General features: G+C 31.6%; 1 protein-coding gene across 1 annotated transcript in view; it reads right to left on the bottom strand.

Moving 5' to 3' along the window:
- The window catches only part of LOC118181281 (uncharacterized), a 289,332-nt gene that overhangs the window by 67,803 nt on the left and 198,302 nt on the right, over positions 1–23,227 (bottom strand). The window contains exon 11 of the mRNA XM_085818979.1: positions 4,174–4,231. Coding sequence (XP_085675105.1) covers positions 4,174–4,231 — 58 coding nt within the window. The remainder of the gene's footprint in view (positions 1–4,173; positions 4,232–23,227) is intronic.

The following is a 23,227-nucleotide window of genomic DNA, read 5'->3' on the forward strand; positions in this document are numbered from 1 at the left end:
TTATTAATTTAAATACAAGTTTAGCATATTAATTTTTTGTGATTAAAAGAATTCATTCAAACAAGTGAAGGAGAGAAAATGTGATCGTACTCAAATTGCTGCGAATTTCTTGCAGGAAGGACAGTTGCTTTTGATAAGACAACCTCTTCCAGGAAATCAGCAATAATTTACTTGCTGTTTTATGAATGTACTATTATTCTTTTTCTTAAATGTGCAATTTTAATGCACACCATTCCAAATTTTAAACTTACCATTTTAACTAACCATTACAAATTTTTAAGTTTCTGAAAATGTTTTAACAGTTTAAACACAATCCTCTTAAGTATGAACATTTCCTACTTTCAATCTGTAATACGTAGGTGCGCATGCATATATATAAACACTGGTCAACAAAATAAGAGAAGCATCCTTGTTAAATAATTTTATTCAAAAGTGGTTGAGTAAAATATTAGTGAATTGTCAAAAAATCCTTCTGAATAATGAAAGAAAAGCTGCAGAAAGCTGCTTGAAATATTGTCTAAACTCATGTTAGTGCATAAGTCACACAAAATTGAGTCTTTCAAAATTGTAGTCTAGAATTTCTTTTCTTGACAGAAAAAGTAATTTGCATCTCTCTCTAACTGAATCAACATGATCTGCTAGAAAACACAGCGAGACAAGTCATAAGATGACAGGAAACTATTCAAAATCAACAGATCATAGCACCCACAGCTGAAGGCTAATTGTACACTTAGGTAATGAGTTCTAGAGATGGGAAGTGCTCGAAGACATATTGGTTAAGGTCAATCTTCAGCTACTATCTCAGATAAACCATTATTCATCAAACACAATACTTTAAAGTTGGTTCAAAATAACCTTAGCTGCAAAGATAACTTTTAATGGCACCTAGAAGAACAGTATAAATAAAAACAATTAACACAGACCCTCACACATTTAGAATGAAGCATACACGTTGTTTGTGTCCCAATGACTTATTAACATCACAGAGCTCAAAGAAAATAAGATGAAGAACATTGTGATAGGAGACTGGCCAAACAGAAACATGTAGTTCTTTTCCCTGACTAATTTAGATTCAGTCTAGAGCCATATAATTGATAACTCTCAGAATTTGACTCATATTTGGTTGGATGCTGTATAATACAGGAAGAGCTAAGCTCAAATGGACATATTGACTTTTAAGTTATTTAGAATGGGTCTCTGACAGCTCTAGTACAGAAAAGAAATTCTTGGACCATTGGCTGTGCCTTAGATAGCTGTCATTTGCAAGCAACATATTTTTTCTATGTATAATAATCCCCAAACTCTTTGAGAACACATAGTAAATCAGAAAAATGAAGAGAAAGCGACAGAGCATATGAAGTGGTTGTATGCTCCTTGGATCTTGATCTGACTGAACATACTTGACACATCCCACAGGTATGCTGATACTGGACCACAACCTCTATTGACATGCCTTCAGTTGGAAAATGTCTTATTGAAAAATGAGAAAGAATCTCTCAAAACCTCATTCACAATTTCATTAATTTGATGCCTTGTGTGAAGGCACCTTGCATACTCAAAGTAACATGTGCCTCATTAAACAGTTGATAAAGTTTACCAATACTTAATTTTCCCTTTCAAAAGATATGAGTAGTTATGTTTTTTTATGGTAGTGAGTGTTTCCTATAAAATAATCTATACATTCAAATATGACTCTTCACTGAATTTCTAAATTTCTGATTCCTTTAATAAATATATTTCAATTAAAATTAAGGGTTTGGCATTTCTGCTGAAGATGCAAATACAGATCTAGAAAAAGTGTCAGCAGTTAAAGACTGGAGATGTCCAGAAAATGTCCATCACCTGAGAAGTTTCCAGGGGCTTTACGATTATTATGAGATTTGTAAAGAACTTTTCTTCCACTGCAAGACCTCTACTTAGACTGAGAGACAGCAGGGAAAAGTTCTCTCGGACAAAAGAATTTGAGGATGCATTAAAAAAAATTAAAGAAAGCTTTAACATCTGTGATGAATCTGACATTCTTAGCTCGACAAACAATTTATTCTTGACACAGAAGTGAACAATGAGAGTGTCAGTGCTGTTTTGTCCCAAGAAATAAACAGTCAAGAATGTTTCATAGCCCACTAGAGAGAGCATATATCTAAACCAGAGAGGAATTACTGTGTCAACAGAAAAGAGCTCATCATATCATTATAGCTGTGGAGCTCATCATAGTTACAGCCGTAGAACATTTCCATAATTACCTCTATGGAAGGAAATTCTTGATCTGCACAGATCATACATTGTTCACCTGGCTTTAAGTTTCAAGAATCCTGAGGTCAAATAACCAGATGTATACACAGACTTCAAGAGCATAACAACACTATCCATCACTGGAAGAGATCTTTACATGGAAACACAGATGGCCTGTTGATAAGATCCTGCTCAAAAAGCTGCTGATATTGTTCCAGGGTCGAAACGAAATAAAAGCTGCTTAATCTGGTCATAATTCAAGCTATGATTTCAACATCATTTGACCCAGACCCATGGAATGGCAAAGAAGTCAGGAAAGACTAGTTGGAAGACAGCGACATTAAACCCACAACTGACTGAATGGAATCTTCAAATAGGAAACCTACTTGGCAGGACATTTCAGACTATAGTCCCAAGACAAAACAAGATTGAAGTGCATGGGATTCACTCCATATTCGAAATAGTGTCTCGTACCAGAAGTTTGAATCAGACAATGGAAAGACATTCTGATAGCAGCTAATACTTCCAAGATCTCGGATCCTGAACGTCCTCAAAGAACTATACAGCAGTCCAACAGGAGGTCACTTTGGAATAATATAGACTTCGCATAGATTTCAAGAGCACTTCTACTGTAATAATGCAAAGGCGCACAAACTAAAGTAGTGCTAACCATGCGATGCTTATGCGGATCGGAAAGGAACAAAGAAACACAGCCAAGAGAAGCTGCAACATTATAATATAGGAGCACTTTTTGAACACGCTGTAGCTGACATCCCGGGACCTCTGACATGAGCTGCCAAATACATCCTGGTTATCACTGATTAGTTTACAAAGTCGCCTAAAGAGTATCCTATTCCTGATCAAGAGGTTGTTACAGTAGCAGACATAATGATATAACACTGAATTTCCAGGTTCGGAGTGTCTCTTCAATCACATTCCAATCAAGGAAGAAATTTTAACTTGGCTGTAATTAAAGAACTCTGCAAACTAGACTAATTACAGAACTTGGCATCGGGAAAATCCAAACAACATTTTTACATTCTTTTGATGCATTCAGCCCACATGCAATTTGAGTTTTAAATACAGAAGGCAATAAGATGATAAACTGTATCTAATTAGTTGCACTTTTAACTGTAAAAAGGACGAACAGGGTATAATTTAGAAATTTAAAATACAGAAAGGAAAAATTAAATTTTTAAAATTGAGAAATAGTAAAGTGAAGTATATAAGTGCTATATTTAGTCGAAGACAGCAATGTAAGAAGAATACTGAATAGTTTCTGAAACTGAGAAGCTAATGATATCACAGAGTACAAACAAGATTAGTTTCATGGTTTAGTGGCAACAGAAGTTTTAACAGAAAGAAACCACTGCTTTAGGCAACTTTTTCACATTTTAATTGTTAACCTCCTGTTCCATAATTTTGCCAAGGAACATAACATCATAGGTAATAAAAAATGTCTTAAATGTGTGAAAATGCTGAATGTTTCTGCCTGCAACCCAATCTGACCATAATTTCCTCCAGGCAGAATTGTCCTCGAGTGTTTAATTACATAAAATATGTTACCTCAAAACATCTTTGAAACTTGTATATTGTCAATCTGACTCAAGACACTGTTCATTATATGAGGCAGTTTTGATCACAAAATTTGCTTGTGATCTAAGGTTCAATTACACTAAATTCAGCACAACAATTAAAAACAATTGATACTATTTAATAAATAGCAAGATAAAACAATATGTTTGTGATAAGGTATGTCTATCTCTCTCAAAAAAGAAATGTCATGTTTAAATTATCATCCCTCAAAAATAATGAATTTAAATGACACTTCAATTAACTTCACTTAGAGGTGGATAATAGCATATTTTTGTAGCATTCATGAATTTACTATGAATACAGAGTAAGAAATATTTTCATTAGACTCAAAATTATTACCCTTACTTTGTTCTTTTTGGAGACATTCTATCTTCTTCTACAGCTGGTCTTTTATAAGGATCAACTATTAAAAATATTGTATATTACACAACTATAAATAAAATTGCCTTTCATAAGATTCACAGCAAAAAGTATGATTTCACAAAGAAACATTACCATGACCTAAATTATAATGCTTATATCATATTTTGTTCTCCCATCTTTCTAGTGTGAATTTATTGAAAACAGGCAAATGTCATTCTTACACTGAATTATATTTAAATATGCAAAATATGCATAATGATATATGAATTACGGAAATGTATTTAAAAAAAGTTTAAAAATTACTGGCTTCATGGGATAAACTTACCTGAACACGGATATAAAGTATGATTACAGTTTGATGAATGATTATTGCTTTATATACTTTCTGTTTTCATTTTTCTGTAGAAGGCTGTATTATTTCGTAACATTTTTAATTTATTTACAGTTGAGGAATGTTAGTCATAATTGCTATTTGATGCTAAACTAATAAAGCAAACTGCATTATCAATTTGTTATTGAGAGTATATTTAAAAAATATCAATCATTCAGAGATTTAATACATTTTATTTGGCCTGATAGTTGTTGCCAATCTCCATATATTTTCTAGTTATTTAAAAATATTCCTTGCTTATCTTCGCTAATGACCTAGATATCATCCTAATGAATGGTAGTTTATGGATTATATTCAAGATAAAAAATTTGAAATCAAAATTATAATTTAAATTAGTGGTAACCTCTTCCCCCTCTCTATTTTAAAAATCGTAATAACTTTTCTGGACTGCACCATTTCTAGATCAATCAAAGTCATCAGTGCTATGCAATTCACTGCATAACGCTGATGATGTAGCTAATTCAGAACCTGAACTCAAAATTTCAATAGTTGAAACCTTTCTAGCCTAAACCAAAACCTTTCTCTTAGTAAGTCTACACATTGGATAATTGCGCACTTCAGCTTCATCTCTCCCGAACCGATGATGCTACTTCACCCCCTTTGCTTTGTTGTTCTGCTAACTACACTGTTATCTAAAATATGATACTCTATATAAGATGTGGGGTGCGTATTGCACCTATGATAATATGTAATGAAGAATATGTTTCAATAATTAGTTCGTGGCCAAGTTACCGAAGTTCTCCGTTCTTCTTATATATATATATATAGAGAGAGAGAGATTTATAAGAAAAAGAGAGGTTAAAAACCTAGCTACGTCCTTAAAGAATATTTGAATACCCTATCTAATTTCAAATATTACATGTAAAACAATATCAAATTATCTAAAAGTAAAATGAAAAAATGTACGTGAAAAAACCTATCTAATTTACACATAATATAAAAATTGTACATTTAAAAACATAATTAATTTTCTGTGTTCAAGGCTTCAAATAGAACTTATCAAGGGAAAAGTGCTTGAAGCCCTCAACTAAGTTGATTAACCCATACATTATATATATATGTAATCAATAATGCTGCACAAATGCAGATTTACATGACCAAATCCAAAAGCCTACTGCATTGAGAAGGTTGAGCATTAATTGTAAAAATATATTTTTAATCTATTTATTATAAAAAAATAAATAAATAAGAAAAAAAAAATAAAAATAAAAATTCAACATGATTAATAAAATTTTTGCAACACATGCTATCATAAAGTAATATAAATCACATAATCTAACTTAAATTTTAGAGCACAGCAATTGTTACCATCCACTAAAACATCATCCATAATTCATATAGATCAATTAGTATTTTAATCTGTTCAGAAATTTATCACAATAAATAGAGATCATCTGTTATGTTGCATATTTTATTATGCAAAAGTACTTCGTTTTGCATTCCTATATTGTTCTATTTTATTGCAGTTCCAATTTTAAACAGTGCCATAATGCAGAAATTAACTTAAAATCAGATTTGTTTAGTCATCTGTGGGAATGGGAATAAATGCGAGAAGAGAAGATAACTTTTGCCAAAAATGTTGAAGAACTGATAAAAATGCAGAACTGAAAATCAATACTAGCTCTTAAATAGACTTATTTAATGAAAATTTTACTAATTATAATGAAATAATTTCTACTAATGAACAGAAATTTGTAAATTAAAAATCAAAAAATACAGAAACTGCAAACTATTCAAAAGTAACATTATGAAATACTGGAAAATAATAACTAAAACTTAAATCAGATACTAAGGGTACTTGTGGGGGAAAAAAAAAAAAAAAAAACTAAGGCTTTTCTGAAAATTATTGACAGTGGTATGAGTGAAGAAATAATACAAAGCATAAAAATATAATGGCTAGTACATTTGATTTAATATATAAACCATTTTTATAAAATGTTTGCATCAAAAGTAGATTTTAGTCTTTTGTAAGAAGCCATGTACTTTTGAAGTCAGTAATATCAGTAAATATAAGGCAACAAACTACAAATAATGATTTTAAATGAAAATGTGTTCCATTAGGAAGAAACATGAATAAAGCACTGTAATATAAGCTGTATACCTTGTAAAAATAACTTTCATGTATTCACATCAATGATAGTAACAGAAGATTGATAAAGTTAAAACAACATACTACAAATGGCAGTCAAATTCCTTTACATATATGCAAACAACTCTTCTAAAGCTCATTTTAATAAAACACAATAAAGCCACAAATTCTTAGTAAATAGAAACCTCTGTACTCAGTTACTGGAATAAATCACTTTAAATAATACTTTGTATTTCATGAAATAAGTTCATATAAGGTAAAATATATTAAAATATCAACTATTTCATGAACAGCTAAAAGAGATCATGCAGCTCACAATGTTATCCACTTATATTTGAATATCATATGGCCAAGGATTTTGTCAAATCTGCAGTTTCAATTTTTATTCTGATCTAAATATGTAAAAAATAAAGTTACATTAAAGTACATCACACCAATCATAATTTTCAAATGGCAGAAATGTCACATTCTGACTCCACTGAAGGTCGAAAGTTAGATAAAAATATTTAATTGAATAAAAATTTTCCAACAATGAAAACATATCATTTTAATACTTTTCTTTAATTCATTTATTTCCGAAGATATTTTAAATGTTAGAAACAGAAATACCTGATTCATGAACATGACATTTATTGACGTAAATAAAGAAAAAAGTAATGCATGATAACTTATACATTTTACTCTGAAAAGAAAATATGTTTTTACACTTTAAAGTGAAATTAAATTTTTCCCAGAAAATTTCCCCATAGCCTTAAATTTTTCGATGAAAATCATATGCTGCACTAAATTCTATATATTATTTAACATTTAAAGCAAATTTTAACCGGATAAAATTGTATGTAGCACAATACAGAAAAATTTTGACAGTACCTGAAACATGTTTTCCTTGATTTTAATTTTGCTTCTTTTGTGCACTGCTCCACATCCTTAGACTCAGCTTCTTTTCCTAAAATCCGCTTTATCGTCAGGCGCAATTCTCGATTTATTCTTGGATTTTTCACTCTCGTGTGTAGTAGTGGTTGGACTAATTCTCTCGCTAATTCTTTCAAAAACACCATTCTGGTCATAACAGGGTTTTGGTTATAACCTTGGTGCAAAATGTATGTGTTTACTCATATCTACTAACTGGTAGAAAAGAGCCATAGGCCAATGCGTTGTTCTCCTACTACAGGAATGGACAGAACATTTTTCATCTAAAGCATCAACACCACCTTTGGTTCTGTTATAAAAAGCAATTATTTCAGGTTTCTGTGTTTCCGAGTTTGTTTCTATTGAATGATGCAATGATGACATCAAAACCACTGCTCACCTTTTCTTTGGAACAAATGAAATCAAGGTTATGTCCTTAGTAAATCCATACAATGTTGAATTCTTTTTTCTTGACTTATATGGAAGAAAATTTTCGGAATTTCTTTATTTTTTTTAACAGTTCCAACGTATGTCAGTCCATTTTTCAACAATTCTGTGGTAAGTTCTATGGAAGAAAACCAATTGTCTGCTGTTACATTCCTGTTCGTATTAAAAATTGGTTTGCTCAAACGCAGAACAGCTTGACTTGGTTTGCTGAATTTTTTCCAACTCTCTTCTACGCTAATTCCATCAGAGTCTTTTCCACAATAAAGATATGCATTGTAAGCATAATTATCCCGGGCATCAGTCAAACACATAACTTTTAATCCATATTTCACAAGCTTTTGGGGCATATACATTTTAAATCCAACAAGCATTTCATCAATACAGACACAAGTGCCTAATGTGTATGCTTTCTGGGAGTTATAAATGAATAAATTCATCACTTCAGAAATAAGTGCTGCCGGATCAGATTTCTTTCATTCTTCCCTATCATCTGGGTTATCAAATTGCAAATTTGAAAGTAAAAATTTAAAACGTTTCATTGACATAACTGCACGAAAAATATCGCGGCCAGTTCCATCCGTGGCAAATAAACATTCAATATCTTCATGATTGGATTTTAAGACTGATGTGCAAACATTCAATATCTTCATGATTGGATTTGAAGACTGATGTGTAAGAGCTCTCAGTTCATCAACACAGGTGTAGTCAATTTTACCTTTAATCGGACCACATATATTTTTTATTTTTCTTTCAATTTTTAGATTTGTCCATTTCACAATTATGCTTAAAAGTTTGTCAGTAAAAAGTAGTTGCCATACATTTTTTGGATCTGAATTATCAATTTTTCCGTAAGGTCTTACTTCAGGAAATCTTACGATATTGTGAGCTGGCCTTCTAACTTTTTGATTTGGTTCAACGGATGACCATTTGAACCGATTTTTTCCATAGTAGTAGTTTACGGAATTAGTTGTTTCTAGATCAGAGAAATCATTGCTGTCTGCAGAAAATTTAGAGTCTGTTGAGTGGGCACCCTTTTGCAGAAATTTTCTTCACAGTCATCTTCTTCACTAACATCACTTCCAACTTTGTCTAGAATTTTTTTCAGTTCTTCTGCATAATGCGGGTCAGAAGGATAAATGAATCTCCACCGACCTAACTTCAGAGCCATGTGTTCACTAATGCCGAAAATTGTAACACTGAGAGGGAGGTGAAGTCTCACAGACGGCTCTAGAAGAATTTCAACAGATACACTTGCTAAAGCATTCCGATAAGAAGGGGTCAGAAAGAAGGTCACGAAACGTGAAGATAGGGGAAGAATCCATTCAACTGGACAAAGCATGCAATAGGGGTGATGGGAGGAACATGTGGTGCGGTCGGTCAGACCGCACGTCCCTTATTACGGGTTAAAGAAACAAACAAAAAAATCATTATTACCCACGATATCACTATTAAAATTTCATGGAACAACATATAAATTCTGCTAAGTACGTTTCTAAATCACATTTCACAAAAACGTTACAAGAAAAAATTTTAAAGATGTTACAAGATGAAAATTTAAAAGGAAGTGGTTTTAGTAGCATATACTTGAAAAAAATTTTAGGGTCATTTTTGCAAGTTATAGATTCTACCACCATAATACACATACTTCTTTTTCTCTGAAAGCTCTTGAGTAGGTTGACTGATAACCTAATGATTAGTTTTTGGAGCTTTCTTTTTAAACTGATCCTATAAAAACTTAAAAATTGTATACTACTAGGTCACACATTATCAAAATTATTGTATCTAATTAATCTAAAAGCCTATGTCATTTGATTAATTTTTCAAACTAGAACTAGTGACACTGATCTCTGTCATCTCCGTTCATACACAGAAATATGATATATATATACCTGTCACCATATTCAGTTCTCATCCAATGATTACTTTTCTTTATAAAAATCTTATAATATTTCATTTGATCTTGCTTGGTATACTGTTGCAAAGGCAAGACTAGCTTATCAAACTACTGCTTTTGTCTGTTTACATGGAATATGCATCTTAGTATCATCTGTTAGTATCTTAATATACATTAAGCAGGCAGTGATATCTGCTATATATTTGACTTATGATGCAGAATTCTTGTTCCCAGCTGGATCTATAAATGACAAAATTCTTATTTTAATTTGTAGCAGCTCTTTAAATATCAGTTTTAATTTGGATACTTTTCTTTTCTATCGTAAAATAATAATATGCTTATAATAAATCTTTCTGAAGTGAGTCATTTCAAAGTCCCAACAACTGTTTTATTTTTTAAATATAATGCAAAACTCAGTTTTAATTTCTGCAAAAATATTCGTATATGCCATCAAAGTTGCAGCATATAATTCCAAATGTACGGCATTCCAAATTAAAGAATGTGATACCTATTTCTCTTTTTTTTTTATGAGATTCAAGTGCACTATTAAAGAAACTTGTGAATATTAAACAATATTGCTTCATCTATTAGAAAAATATGCAAACATTTAATTTTACTTTTCCAAAGATTCTTTATAAATTATAATGTTTTTCCAAAAAAAAAAAAAAAAAGTAAACCATTACTAAAAAGGGAAAAAAATGCTTTACTAGAATCAAAAGTAGAGCATATGAATTTTTCTTTAGCCAGAGGAATACACTGAGATTTCTTTTTAATCATTTTAGAGGATATAAATCAGGTAGGCATTTATAACATCAAACACGCAATTTTCAAACATAACATAAAGCAGCAAAAATATAATGAGATGTTTACTGAATTATTTACCCTAGTGCATAATTAAAATTTCAGCAACACATTATAAGCATCTGAAAGGTTGCATAAATCACTCCCTTAGTTTTTGTTTGCAAATTTCAGCAACACAGGAGAGGGGAAATAAATTCAACAAATTTTTCATTTATCCTGTAGTAAATAAATGTAAATATTTAAATCCTTTTTGATGGTATTATTGATTTTTCCTGGATTATAAGAACGTTGTGAACTGTTTTACTTAGCTATCTGTTTATTTATTACATAGAACTGAAGATCTTTCAATTCTGACTGCAATAATGTTTAACTCGGGAAGACGTGCGTGGAGTGTTACGCCACCCAACGCTAAAAAAAATTCACTGGCAATCTCCTCCTTAATCCGAAATGCTTAGGTCCATCAGTAGCTGCCTTCAAGGTCATGTTCTATACGTCTCGAGAGGAAACGGCAAATTCTGAGCATTTATTGTTGCTTAAATAATAGTTTGGGGTGTAATGACACCCGTCGCGCACTTTCGTGTTACTACTTTTCAGTGTGAGCCATGGCGTGTGCAAGTCAGTCTGTTCGGTCTTTTCCTTATTTGATGTATGATCAAGAAATAAAAAGACTTCAAAAATTATTAGAGGGGGTTTCGTTGGATGAAGATTCTATAGAAGAAGACTTAGAAGATTCTGATAATGAAGATATATTTAGTGATCATTAGTCTGAATCAGAAGAAGAGTGTGACTCTTCAGAAGACATTTCTTGTGATCAAACTATTTTATAAGAAAGGATAAAAATTAGCTCTAATAAGAGATTTATTTGAAAATTTTGTCAAGAATTGACAGAAATTATATCATGTAGGGGAATACATGACTTTGAATGAAAAGATAGAACCTTTTCAAGGACGATACTCCTTTCGGCAGTATATATGTAAGAAACCTGCAAGATATGGTATAAAGATTTTGCTATGGTTGATTCTAAAACCTTCTATGCTTTCAACATGGAAATTTACACATGTCAGCAGCCAGAGGGCCGAAAAAGAAAGTCAGCAGTTCTAGTGAAGTAGCAAAGTTCATCCTAGCTCCATTATACAAATCTGGAAGAAACTTTACCACAGACAATAGTACACCAGTTATGAGTTGGCCAATTTCTCACAGAAAATGATTTGATGAACCACCAATATATATATATATATATATATATATATATATATATATATATAATAATACAGGAGATGTTGCATGTGCTCAAGGGAAAAAGACAGAAAATCAAGAACTATATGTGGGAAGTGTAAAAAACACATGTCAAGAATACTGCAAAATGGATGCTTCATGTAAATATTGCAAAATAACTAATGCTTCTTGAACCTATTGGATTTCAATATTAATTACATAACTCGTTGTTCATGTAATAATTCTGCATAGATTGGATTATAATTGCATTTACAAATAAAAAAACATTTCTCATAGAAATCAATGATTCCTAGACATAGAAAAAATTATTAATTTTAAAATTAGCATTATTTTAAGCTATTTTAAATAATAAATGTTGCAATTAATATAGAATGCATTCTTTTGCTGAATTGTAATTGTAATCTATAACTATGTGTTTAATATTTTAATTGCTTGGGGTGTGTTGACACCCCATGCGCGCTCTCGTTTTACATAATACAGTGCACGTCCTCCCGTGTTAAATTGTAAAAACACCTCAAGAAAAATGCAAGATATAAGCAAATATACTTCTGATGGGCCTTGGCTATGATTTTGTAAGCCAGTTGGCAACATCTCGTGATTTCACACCAACCTGACAAAATTTCTGGAAGATTCGGGAAAACATATTTTTGAAGCCCAAGAACTGCTTCTTCCTGATGTCCATACTATTGTATATATATGACTTGAAGAGCCTAGGAATCAGTTCTTAATCAGATGCAAGATTCAGCGGTTCACTTAATTGCAATTTAGTTCACTCTGCGAGTGATTTTAGGAAGTATGATAATTCTTGTGCACTAAAGAGGAACTGCTGAATCAGTGTGTTGTTAATTTTTTTAACAATGAACTGTCAATTTCTTCCTGCTTACCTGGAGTGGTTACTTAATGAGACATCAACATATCTGTAACTTAGAATGATATCTTTACCATATCATGAAATACAACAATATGGTTTGAATACTAAACTTAATTTCTTATCTGTATGCAATGCCACTTATAATAGAAATTCTCGAAAATGAAAATCAGTCACATCATTTATAAGAACTAAGCTGATGCAGTTGAAAATGCACTTAACAGATCTTGTTTATAGAAAGGTAATGCAAGAATTACAAGCGAAAATTCTCTACTACGGTAAAAGGCTGACTATCTATCTAGCATTCAACTACAAAAAAAATTTTAGAATTTCAACTTTTTTTGGAAGGGGAGAAGAAATAATTTCCAAAATATTAAGCAACTTGTAAAGCCATAATAAAACACAGGTAAGATTCTCAAAACTCCAATGCAATTCATAAAATGTAAACAGAATTACATGGGTCTGTTTCACAAAGCTGTTGCTTCATCCTCAACCCCCCTCGGCAGCAGCAGGGTTTTACAAGGGAATTGAAACATATGAGCGATTCCAAAGTTTTCATTCACATTTAGTTTGTCTACTGTGATCACTTCTCTAGCCAGCACGTTTAATCGAGACAGTGACTTGAATGATAATTCTTATACACTTAAAGAAGAGATGAGTCAGCTGAAAGTTTTATTGTTACTTTTTTGGATGGAGAGGCAAATACTGGCCTTGGGAAAGACAAAAGACAAATTATAATAATACTTAATTTTAATTTTACTTAACGCAAAAATAATGAAAAAAGTGTCACAATTCGCCATTATATGCACAAAGATGGCAAGTTTATATGCATTTTTACAAGTCAGCATAAGAAAAATAGATCAGGGCTCATTTCTATGACAACAGATAGCTCTAAACATTTTGTTGAGAGGTATGTATTCTTGTGGTGAGAAGACAGTGCCAAAGTAAGGGCATTTTTTCAAGTCACCCCTAAGGAAAATGGATCATTGGGCAAAAGACTTTAGTTTCACTTTTGCCCTGGGATCTTTAGCATTATATAATATCACAGTGATTAATTTTGAAATGGCACATAGCAAACATTTATTATAACCACATTATTGCTTTTAGGATACAAAGAGAAATAATCAAATTAATGATGACATTTATTAAGTGGTTATTGACATGCTAAAGTTAAAATTTTATCTCACAGATACATATTTCTGAAACTTCTGTATAAAAAAACATCTAATTTTGAGAAAATATACGTAAAAAGATATCTATTTTTAGATTGCATGCAAACTTCTATAGGTTATAATTATAAAATAAATAAATAAAAAAGGTTTCTGAAATGTCAAATTTAGTACATGCTAGCACAATACTCTTACTAAATCACCTAGAAAGTTCTGCTTTAAAAAAAAAAAAAAAAAAAAAAAAACTGGGTGCCGAGCACCCAATTTTGACTTTTTTGATACCAAATGATAGAAGACACATTGACGATTATGGAGTAATGTGCACTTTGCTTCCATTTCTGCTTTCAAAACTGCCATTTGGGATCAATACTTTTTTAAATTAATTATCTGATTTGGTGGCAAAAATTCATAGTGTACCACTGCTTTTTATTCAAGCTAGCATATTCTGCTGTGTAAAAGTATGGGGTGCCCATGCATCATAGCGGAATACATATCCAATTTTCTCCAAATGATTGTGTACTGTACTTTTTGGAATATTTAATACAGCTTACAATTGCTGAACTACTCTGCCCTCCAAAAGTTAAGGAACAGCATGTTTGTCAAAGCTCGCCATTACAAAAATGTGTCATTAAAGTTTAAATTCACAGTTCATGTGCATGGCAGTAATGAAGTTTAAGAAAATATAATGCAAAAACAACAGCTATCACTCTTATTTTATAGAAATGAATACTTTATAGGAGTTTGGAAACAAATGCAAAAATCGTAATTTTTGTTAACAAGTGTTCATCTTCAGTTGCTATTCAACCCGTCAACAACAGGCGTCTGTTCTCTTCACAGATAAGTCCAGGTTCACACTGGAAAGTGATTCGGGTTGTTAGCTGATCTGGAGAGAACAACACACCAGATAAAACCAATCCCACATTGTGGAAAGACACAGTTACAGAGGCGGTGGAATAATGGTTTGGGCTTGGATCTCTCTCAGCGGTCACACTGACTTGCATGTGTTCCATGGAGTAACTTTGACCGGTGAGAGATATCGAGACGAGAACCTTGATCAATATGTCTGCCCATATGACGCTGCTATTGGCCCTGGATTTCTGATAGATGACAATGTGCGACTGCACAGAGCTCGGGTTGCTAAAGAATATCTTGAGGGTCATAGTGTGGAGCGGATGGAATAACCAGCTCAGCCCCCAGACCTGAATCTGACACAGCATCTTTGGGGCTACCTTGAGAGACAGGTTGCTGCTTTAAGTCCTCTTCCAAGGTCGTTAGATAAACTTAAACAAGGATTACTCTGTGTCTGGTCATTGCTTCCCATTTCACTGACCCACAAATTAACAGACAGCATGGAACGTTGCTACCACCAATGTATTGCAGCTAGGCGAGGACACATTCCTTATTAGAACCCATTTTTGTAATGTTACCACTCCATTTTTCTTCAAAAAAACTGTGATGTTCTGTTTCTCCAAGACTGGATTTCTCTGCCAAGAGTGTAATTTTTTGTTGTAATTTATCTTTGTGTTAAACTTTAGAAACATTCTATGTCACATTCATTAAAAAACTGTTGAACATGTCCTGTAAATTTCTTGTTTCTAAGTTGCTTCCTTTTCAAATTACACACAAGAAACATGCTACTCCTTAACTTTTGGAAGGCAGTGTATATAATGTGTGGATTTTCAATGATAGCTTCTTTTAATGGGTCCTTGTTTATAGAAGATGGTCATTCACAACAGACACCATCTTCAAGGTTAAAATTTTTGCACTCCTCAAATTACCTTTGAATTGTCATCAGACACAGCATTTGGCACTATATAGCATAAATTTTATGAGCAGTCACACAAACATTTTCCTTTCTGAAACAAAAGATCATAATATAACAAAAATGAAATTCTGGGTAATAAAAACTATGTCCCCACACATACTAGAATTATGCAATGTGAGCAGAAAAGCCAGCATTTAAACATTTGCTTCAATCAAGGTCACTCAGTAATAAAATAATTAGAAGAAAAGTGCTTTGATTTGAAAAACTACAGAACTTTCTGGATGGCTCAAATGAATTAATGTATACCCTAAATAAGAGTTAAATAAGAGTTAAGTTCTCAACTGGTGGTATGCAAGAGAAAAATAAATGGTACGAGGAGAAGCAAAGTATTTTTAACTTTAAATTCTAAAATTAAAACCCCAACATCTTGACTGATTTTTTTCTCTAATACTTGTAAATTTTTGCGATCTGAGCTTTGTTCAAAGTCAATAGATGCTTAGACCACGAATTCTTAACTGGTGGTACGCAAAAGAAAAATAGGTGATACACAAAGAAACAAAGTATTTTTAAAAATTAAATTCAAAAATCTCCTGAAGAAAAAGAACAATTGATGGAAATTTCCTGTGATCAAACTCTACCTGAAGATTTCAAAAATAATATGCTGTTAACTTTTGACTGAACCAAAAAGAAAGAATTTAAATGCATTTCAAATAAAGCTATCAAGTTTTTATTGTCTTTTTGCACAATCTATTTGTGTGAACAAGGATTTTCTTCCATGTTATATTTGAAAAATAAAGACAGAACAAAATTAAAAGTGCATTCTAATTTACGGTTAAAGCTAAGTGAAATTACGACCAGACGTAAAGAAATTGATCTCTCTTAAACAGACCTAAATTTTACACCAGATTTTAAAATTAAAGCATTATAACTTAAATTTTGATAATTAAAATGGTAACAAATTTTTAATATTTCTTTAATGTGTGCATATTTAATTCAAATAGTGAATAGGTTGTGCAAATGGCAATATATATATATATATATATATATAATAATTCTATTGAGAAACTGAAAATTAATCATTATAAAATGCAGTGGTGGTACTAAAGTTTTTCCATCTTTGTTTAGATGGTATGCGTTAGTCTCCTGTCAATCTTTTTCTGCACTTTTTACATCTCCAAGTAACATATAACATACTTTTTAACAGAAAAATAACATTTCATGCATTATATGAAATGTTACGACTCCCACAATATTATAAATCTCTTGATATCCTACCATGTCATAACTCTTACAATATCCCAATATCAACTATAAACAATTACATAAAACCATAAAATATCTAAATATACATTGAAGTCATATTAGTATATGCACTGTTTCAATATCATATTGCTTCACCTTTTGCATGGATTACAGCTGTAATATGTCTTTAAAGGAATTTAATGATGTACTGAAAGCGACTTGGTGGTGAAAGTAAAATGCCTGGTGCAGCTCATTTCACAGATGCTCAAGAAGATGCCAGATGAGTATTCCAACAGAGAATGATTTCTTTGAAGCCCTCCTTGTGACTGATGAGATGCAGCATTATTCACTGGAATCAGTATGTTCAGCTAACAGTTCAACATACCTCGAGCTCATCAGGTCTCCATTCAACATGCTGAAGATCATGTACAGATATCCCACACAATTACACTGCTGTGACCAGAGTGCTGCCCCGTTAGTGTAGTGGTTAGCGATACTGACTACAGTACCGAAGGGCCCAGGTTCAAATTCCAGAAAAAGCATGGATGTTGCAAATAGAGTGTCTTTACAGCATGGGGGCTAGCCAAAAGTTGTCTCAAGAAGTTGGTGACAGGAAAGAGAGATGGAAGACTTTCACCAGGGTGTCCTCCCTCAAAGCTGTGGTGAAACTATACATTTACTGTGTCAGAACTATACCATAAAACCAGCTGTGAATTTCTACTCACTTCTATCTGTCAGGGCTGTGGAGTCGATAGGGAAAGTGACCAATTCTGACACTGAATCCTGGAATTTTAAACTTAAAGACTCGACTCCCTCATATATATATGTACATATATACACGTGCATTACTTTTTTTTTTAATATATATATAAGAAGTTATTGATGCTACTGGAAAAAAAAAAAAAAAAAAAGATGGCATAGTAGATTATTTATATTAATTAGAATTTCATTTAAAATGGAAAAACTGGCATTAGTAATTTCTAAGAAGCAATATAGCTTCAGCATGATCTTCTTTGATAGAGGACCATAGATCCGATTTTATAAACTTCACAGCCGAAAATAGTCTTTCCACATTAACTTGAGTAGGGGGAAGAGCTGTTAGTATCAGTACGACTTCTTTTAACTTTTCAGGATAAATTTATACAAGTTCTAAAAGAGGTGTCTTGCAAGAGTTATCTTATTTCTCTAATTCTTCAAGGGCTGTGTTGAAATTTTGTTTCTATTTTTTTAATTCTTTCATATAAAGGCTCTTGGTTCTTTATTATAATTAGCTTTGCATTAGCCTTTTCAAAGTTATCCAAATATTTCTCAAAATCTAATTCATCACTGGAAGATGATGACAGAGACACAATTGCAATGTCTGCAGTCTGACTTTCTTGATTTCAATACTCTAATTGTTCTGAGAATAATTTCATTCTTAGGCAAAGTTCATAGATGGCTTTCTTTGCCTTTTATATTGTTCGTCATCCAATAAAATTCAAACACCAAAACACTTGGAGTGTTCCTTGATAAGCGTCGTGTAAGCTTTATTTCTCAAAATTTTTTTATATTTTTATGTAAAAAATAAGTAACATGTTGCAAACAAGAACAGAAATTGTAAAAATATACATGCTGTTTCTTTTAAGAACAAAATAAGCATTTATTTCACTTAAGAAATCCTATGGTTGATCAGTTTCAATTTCGCTTATTCAACAAATCCACAAATGCATTCTGTATGGACTTGTTTCGTATGAAGAGCATGCTCACTTTCCTTACGAACATACAAAGCTCCTCTGGCATACCGAAAGCTATTAAATTATCATTGTTCACAATATAACATTCTGCACCTTTAAAGTTCACATCATATCCATTATCAGTCAGCTTCTTTACGAATAATAAATTTCCAGATAGCTGTGGAACAAAAAGCACATCTCTGATTGTAATCTGTATTTCCTCATTTTGATTATTCTGGTATTTTACCAAGCAATTACCTTTTCCCTGACTAAGCACGGTATATCCATTAGCTAAAGTTATTCTTTCAGGAACAGAATTACAATCAAAACTGCTGAACAGAGTTTTGTCATTGCACATATGAATGGTGGCTCCAGAATCAATACACCAGTAACCATGTAAATTATTCACACTTGTAAAGCAATGCTGATTAGAAAATTGTTTTGCTTCATTAATGTCACTTGAATTCATAGTTGCGTTGACTTGTTGCTTTTGATTATGCTTAAGCTTCCATTTTGCATATTTCCTGCAGTCAGTCTTTAAATGCCCAAATTTCTTACAAAAGAAGCAATTAGGTACTTTATTCTTATCAGCTGGAATCTTATGCATTAAAGAAGAATATGACTTCAAAGCTTTATTCTCGCTTCCTGTACAAGGTTCTTTATTTTCGCCTTGACGAGTATACTCTTCCAACAATTTGTTTTTAACCAATTCAACAGTTAAATCTGCTTATGGTCGTCTTTCTAAAGCTGTTATTAACGTAGCATAATTTTTAACTATGCTACTTAAAATAAATGCAACAAATAAAGGTTCTGTAATTTGCTCACCTAGCACTACTACAGGGTTCGTACACATTTCTGCACACGGAAATTAAGTACTTTTAAGGACAATTAATGAAAAAAATTAAGGACCTATGAGCAAATGGGAACTGAATAAATTCAATTAAAAATATTATCTATGCCTGAATTTAATTTTTGTAATACCATCCTAAAAGTAAAATAGATCCCTAAGTAGTGCGAATTATTACTAAACATGACTTAATGAAAATAATTATTAATAAGTTTGAGAATAAAATAAACTTTATGCAATTTATCAAGTTGCATTAAATATTTCACACTTACAATAATTGGCCATATTTGAAAGAAGATAAGTGACATTTACATTTTAATAACAGTTAGCTTTATGTTGATTTTTTTTATGTCTCATTTTGTCACATACTTGGTCAATCTAGAGGTTTAGTAAACAGCTGGTAGATTTTGCGTCAAATGACATACGTTAAAATGAGAAATAAGATCATAAACAGCATAATTCATAACAAAAGACTGAATGTTGTCACCGCTGCTTTTCTAGATACAGACCTGCTGATTAGAACAAGCCTGAAAGGCTTGATGTAGGTACCGTTGGCAAGTGTTGAAAGTTAGTCAGGATCTGTTCATAGCTTCGTGTAGAGTTCCAAGGGTTGTAACCAAGTTAATATACTTTAAGGTTCCAATTAGCCATTAAAGCACCAGAGGTGATAAGTTGTTTTTTATTATTATAAGTCTCAGTAGATGCAAAGAATAAGTTTTACTTGAATTTTTACATTTTTGTATTTTATCTTGTGACCAAGTGAGTATAAATGAAAGGCAATAACTCACTTTAATATGTAGAGATAATTTTTCAGGGTAAGGAGTTAGTTATAATTAAATTAGGTAGTTTGATAACCTTAGTCATTATGGATTTACATGACATCTATTAAATTTTATTTTTAATAATATTTGTTACAAAAGCCCTATTAAAATCAAAATCTAATAAATTTTCACAGTTTAAAATACATGTTATTTATGACATTGATTTTTAAACGATATTAGAAAAATTACACATTAAAAGCTACAAAACATTTATGTTTTGTAACAACAACACTCAACAAAATATTTATCAGTCATTTTAATTTGAAGTCTTCCCAAGCATTTTGGCTAGTTTATATAAATTTCCCTCTCTTTAAGCATCTTTTCTAACAATTAGAGAATTGTCTCAATATGCAAACCAATGTTCTCGCTAGTTTCTGCGTACTTTATATTCTAACTTGTCAACCTCTCCACAATGTACCTATGAGGGTTTACCTGATCTGGTTAGTCCAACACCTTCGACAGACATGAAGCATATTATCACTATGTCTGAAAGTAACTACAATATGAGACAAAGGTTTAAAAAAGCTTCTTATTTAAAAAGAACTCGGAACATAAAGGCATGTTCTGATGCTAACAAATTCAATTACAGCTCACAGTGACGTAATTAAACAAGAACAGTCAAATTCAAACTAACAATATGGACAAGTGGTCAAAAATTATACAATTTTAATTTAAATTTAATCCTGCACAGTAACTCTATCATATCAGGAAATAGAAATGGGAAATTATAACAAAGGCTGAAATCATAAACAATTGGGTAATTTACATAATAATAACTGCACATATCTTTGAAGAATAATTTTCTTTATGTACTCAATTTCTTTCTTAAACATGTTTCTTCTTCATTTTAGAATTTTTGGATTTAATTAAGGATTTCTGTTACTCCAAAAAAAAAAAAAAAAAAAAAAAAAACTAAATACATTTAGAATGTACAGAAAAAGTGGCTAATTTTATATCTTTAGTAATATGAACATTCAGAAGAAATATGAAATATATATGTTAAAGGCAGATGCGGCAGAATTTTTAGAATTTAGTTTCCCATCTAGAAATGGCAAAACTTTTAGAATTTAGAGCAGGCATTGGAAGAAGAATTTAGAAAGGCACTAGGCAGCAGAATTTGGGACCCACAGACATTGCATCAGGTGGAAAAATGCCTATTGCCAATTATGTGTATGATGCATTAAAACATATTAGATAAATCTTTTAAATTGTACGTTTTCAATTTCTTTATTAATAAAGAAATCCCTTTTTATAATGCCTGCTCATGTGATAAGATCAGAAGCATTTTTGATATTTTCCATGCTTCTGTCTAGTGAAAAGTAGAGAAAATAAAGAGAAGATAAAGACGTTAAGATTCTAGTATTAGAAGTAAAACATTCAAATATTATGTTTTCATTGTTCTTCCAGACGTTCTCCAAAAAGTAAGAAATTCATTGCCAACTTTCTGTAAAATACATTCATTATGTGTTGATACCATGGAGACATTTTTCATTTTGTCACATATTTCTCGAATCTAATCGTGAGTCTATAAATCTTGTCTTCAAATCCTTCTAAACTTTCCAAGCTGCAATGTCTAAAATCCTAAAGAACAATTATCACTACCATTTTTATAACAGCAAAAAGAGAGAAATATTTTTGGGAAAAAAAGGAGGAAAATGGTGTAAAAGTAATTTTACAGAGAAAACATGCATATTCCGATAATTTTGAATATTCTGAGACAATTACATGGGAAAAACTCTTACTATGAAAACATTAAAAAGAAACATTTTTAATTAATTACATAGCTAATTTTGCTTTTGCTAACAGCTGTTTTGAAAATTGTGTTTTATAGCATTATACCGTGTTTATTTTTCAGATTCAAAATATTGTATAATAAGTTTCCAAATTGAAAGTTTATAATATGACAGCGAAAAATAAAAACATTTTATTTTAATGTTGTTATCTTAATGAAATTAATCAATGCTACTATGTTTTAAGAAAAATTGTCGAAAAATTCTCATCTCAGAATTAAACAGTTTCTATAGAAACTGATCATAAAATCGCCAAAATGTTGAAAAGTTGCCAAATTTAGAACCGTTTAATAGAAGAATTCAAATCCCCAAAAGCAAAAAGTTGTTAACAAGCTCTTTATTAGATAAAATGAATTTCGAAATGCTTATGTTTCACTTCTTGTTTAGAAACTCCAGTATCCCATCATTTATATTTGAAATAGATACAAATTATAACTCATGAACCTATTCCAAAGATAAACAAATATACGTCATTGAATTGCAAAAAATATTCCTCCAAAATGCTAATTCACACTCAAAATCGTGGTCGTAAAAACAGACAGAAATTTCAGATGATTAAAATTAAATACCTTCTGCTGATTTTGGCCAAAATTAAGGACTTTAAAGGACCAAAAATCGATTCCAAGAAATCTTAGGACTTTTAAGGACTCTTAAGGCTCGTAAGAACCCTGTACTAGTTGCTCCACAATAGCTTCCATTTTCATTAGATGATCGTTCCCTTGCTCTTTATTGCTGTACTGCAAATTAGACAGCTTTTTCAAAAGCCCAACCTTTCGGGACAGTGTTGACTTTTCATGGTACTGTTTGAGAATATTCCATGCTTCTTTCGCAGTCATACACTTTCTAATATGTCCTAATTGGTTATCTTCTAATAAAAGTCCTATAGTTGCTCAAGCTTTTCCGTCTTTCGAAACCCACTTTGCAGTTACTGTAGATGGAGGTTCTGTAATAATAATATCCCATAAATCCTCTTTAATCAGCAAGAATTACAGTTTAAATTTCCAAGTATAGCAATTTCGGTCATTCAACTTTTTGATGCAGATGCGGTTTAAATC

Source organism: Stegodyphus dumicola, chromosome 6 (assembly GCF_044657685.1).
Source record: "Stegodyphus dumicola isolate Sdum_Otavi_A_Nest chromosome 6, ASM4465768v1".
NCBI lineage: Eukaryota > Metazoa > Arthropoda > Arachnida > Araneae > Eresidae > Stegodyphus > Stegodyphus dumicola.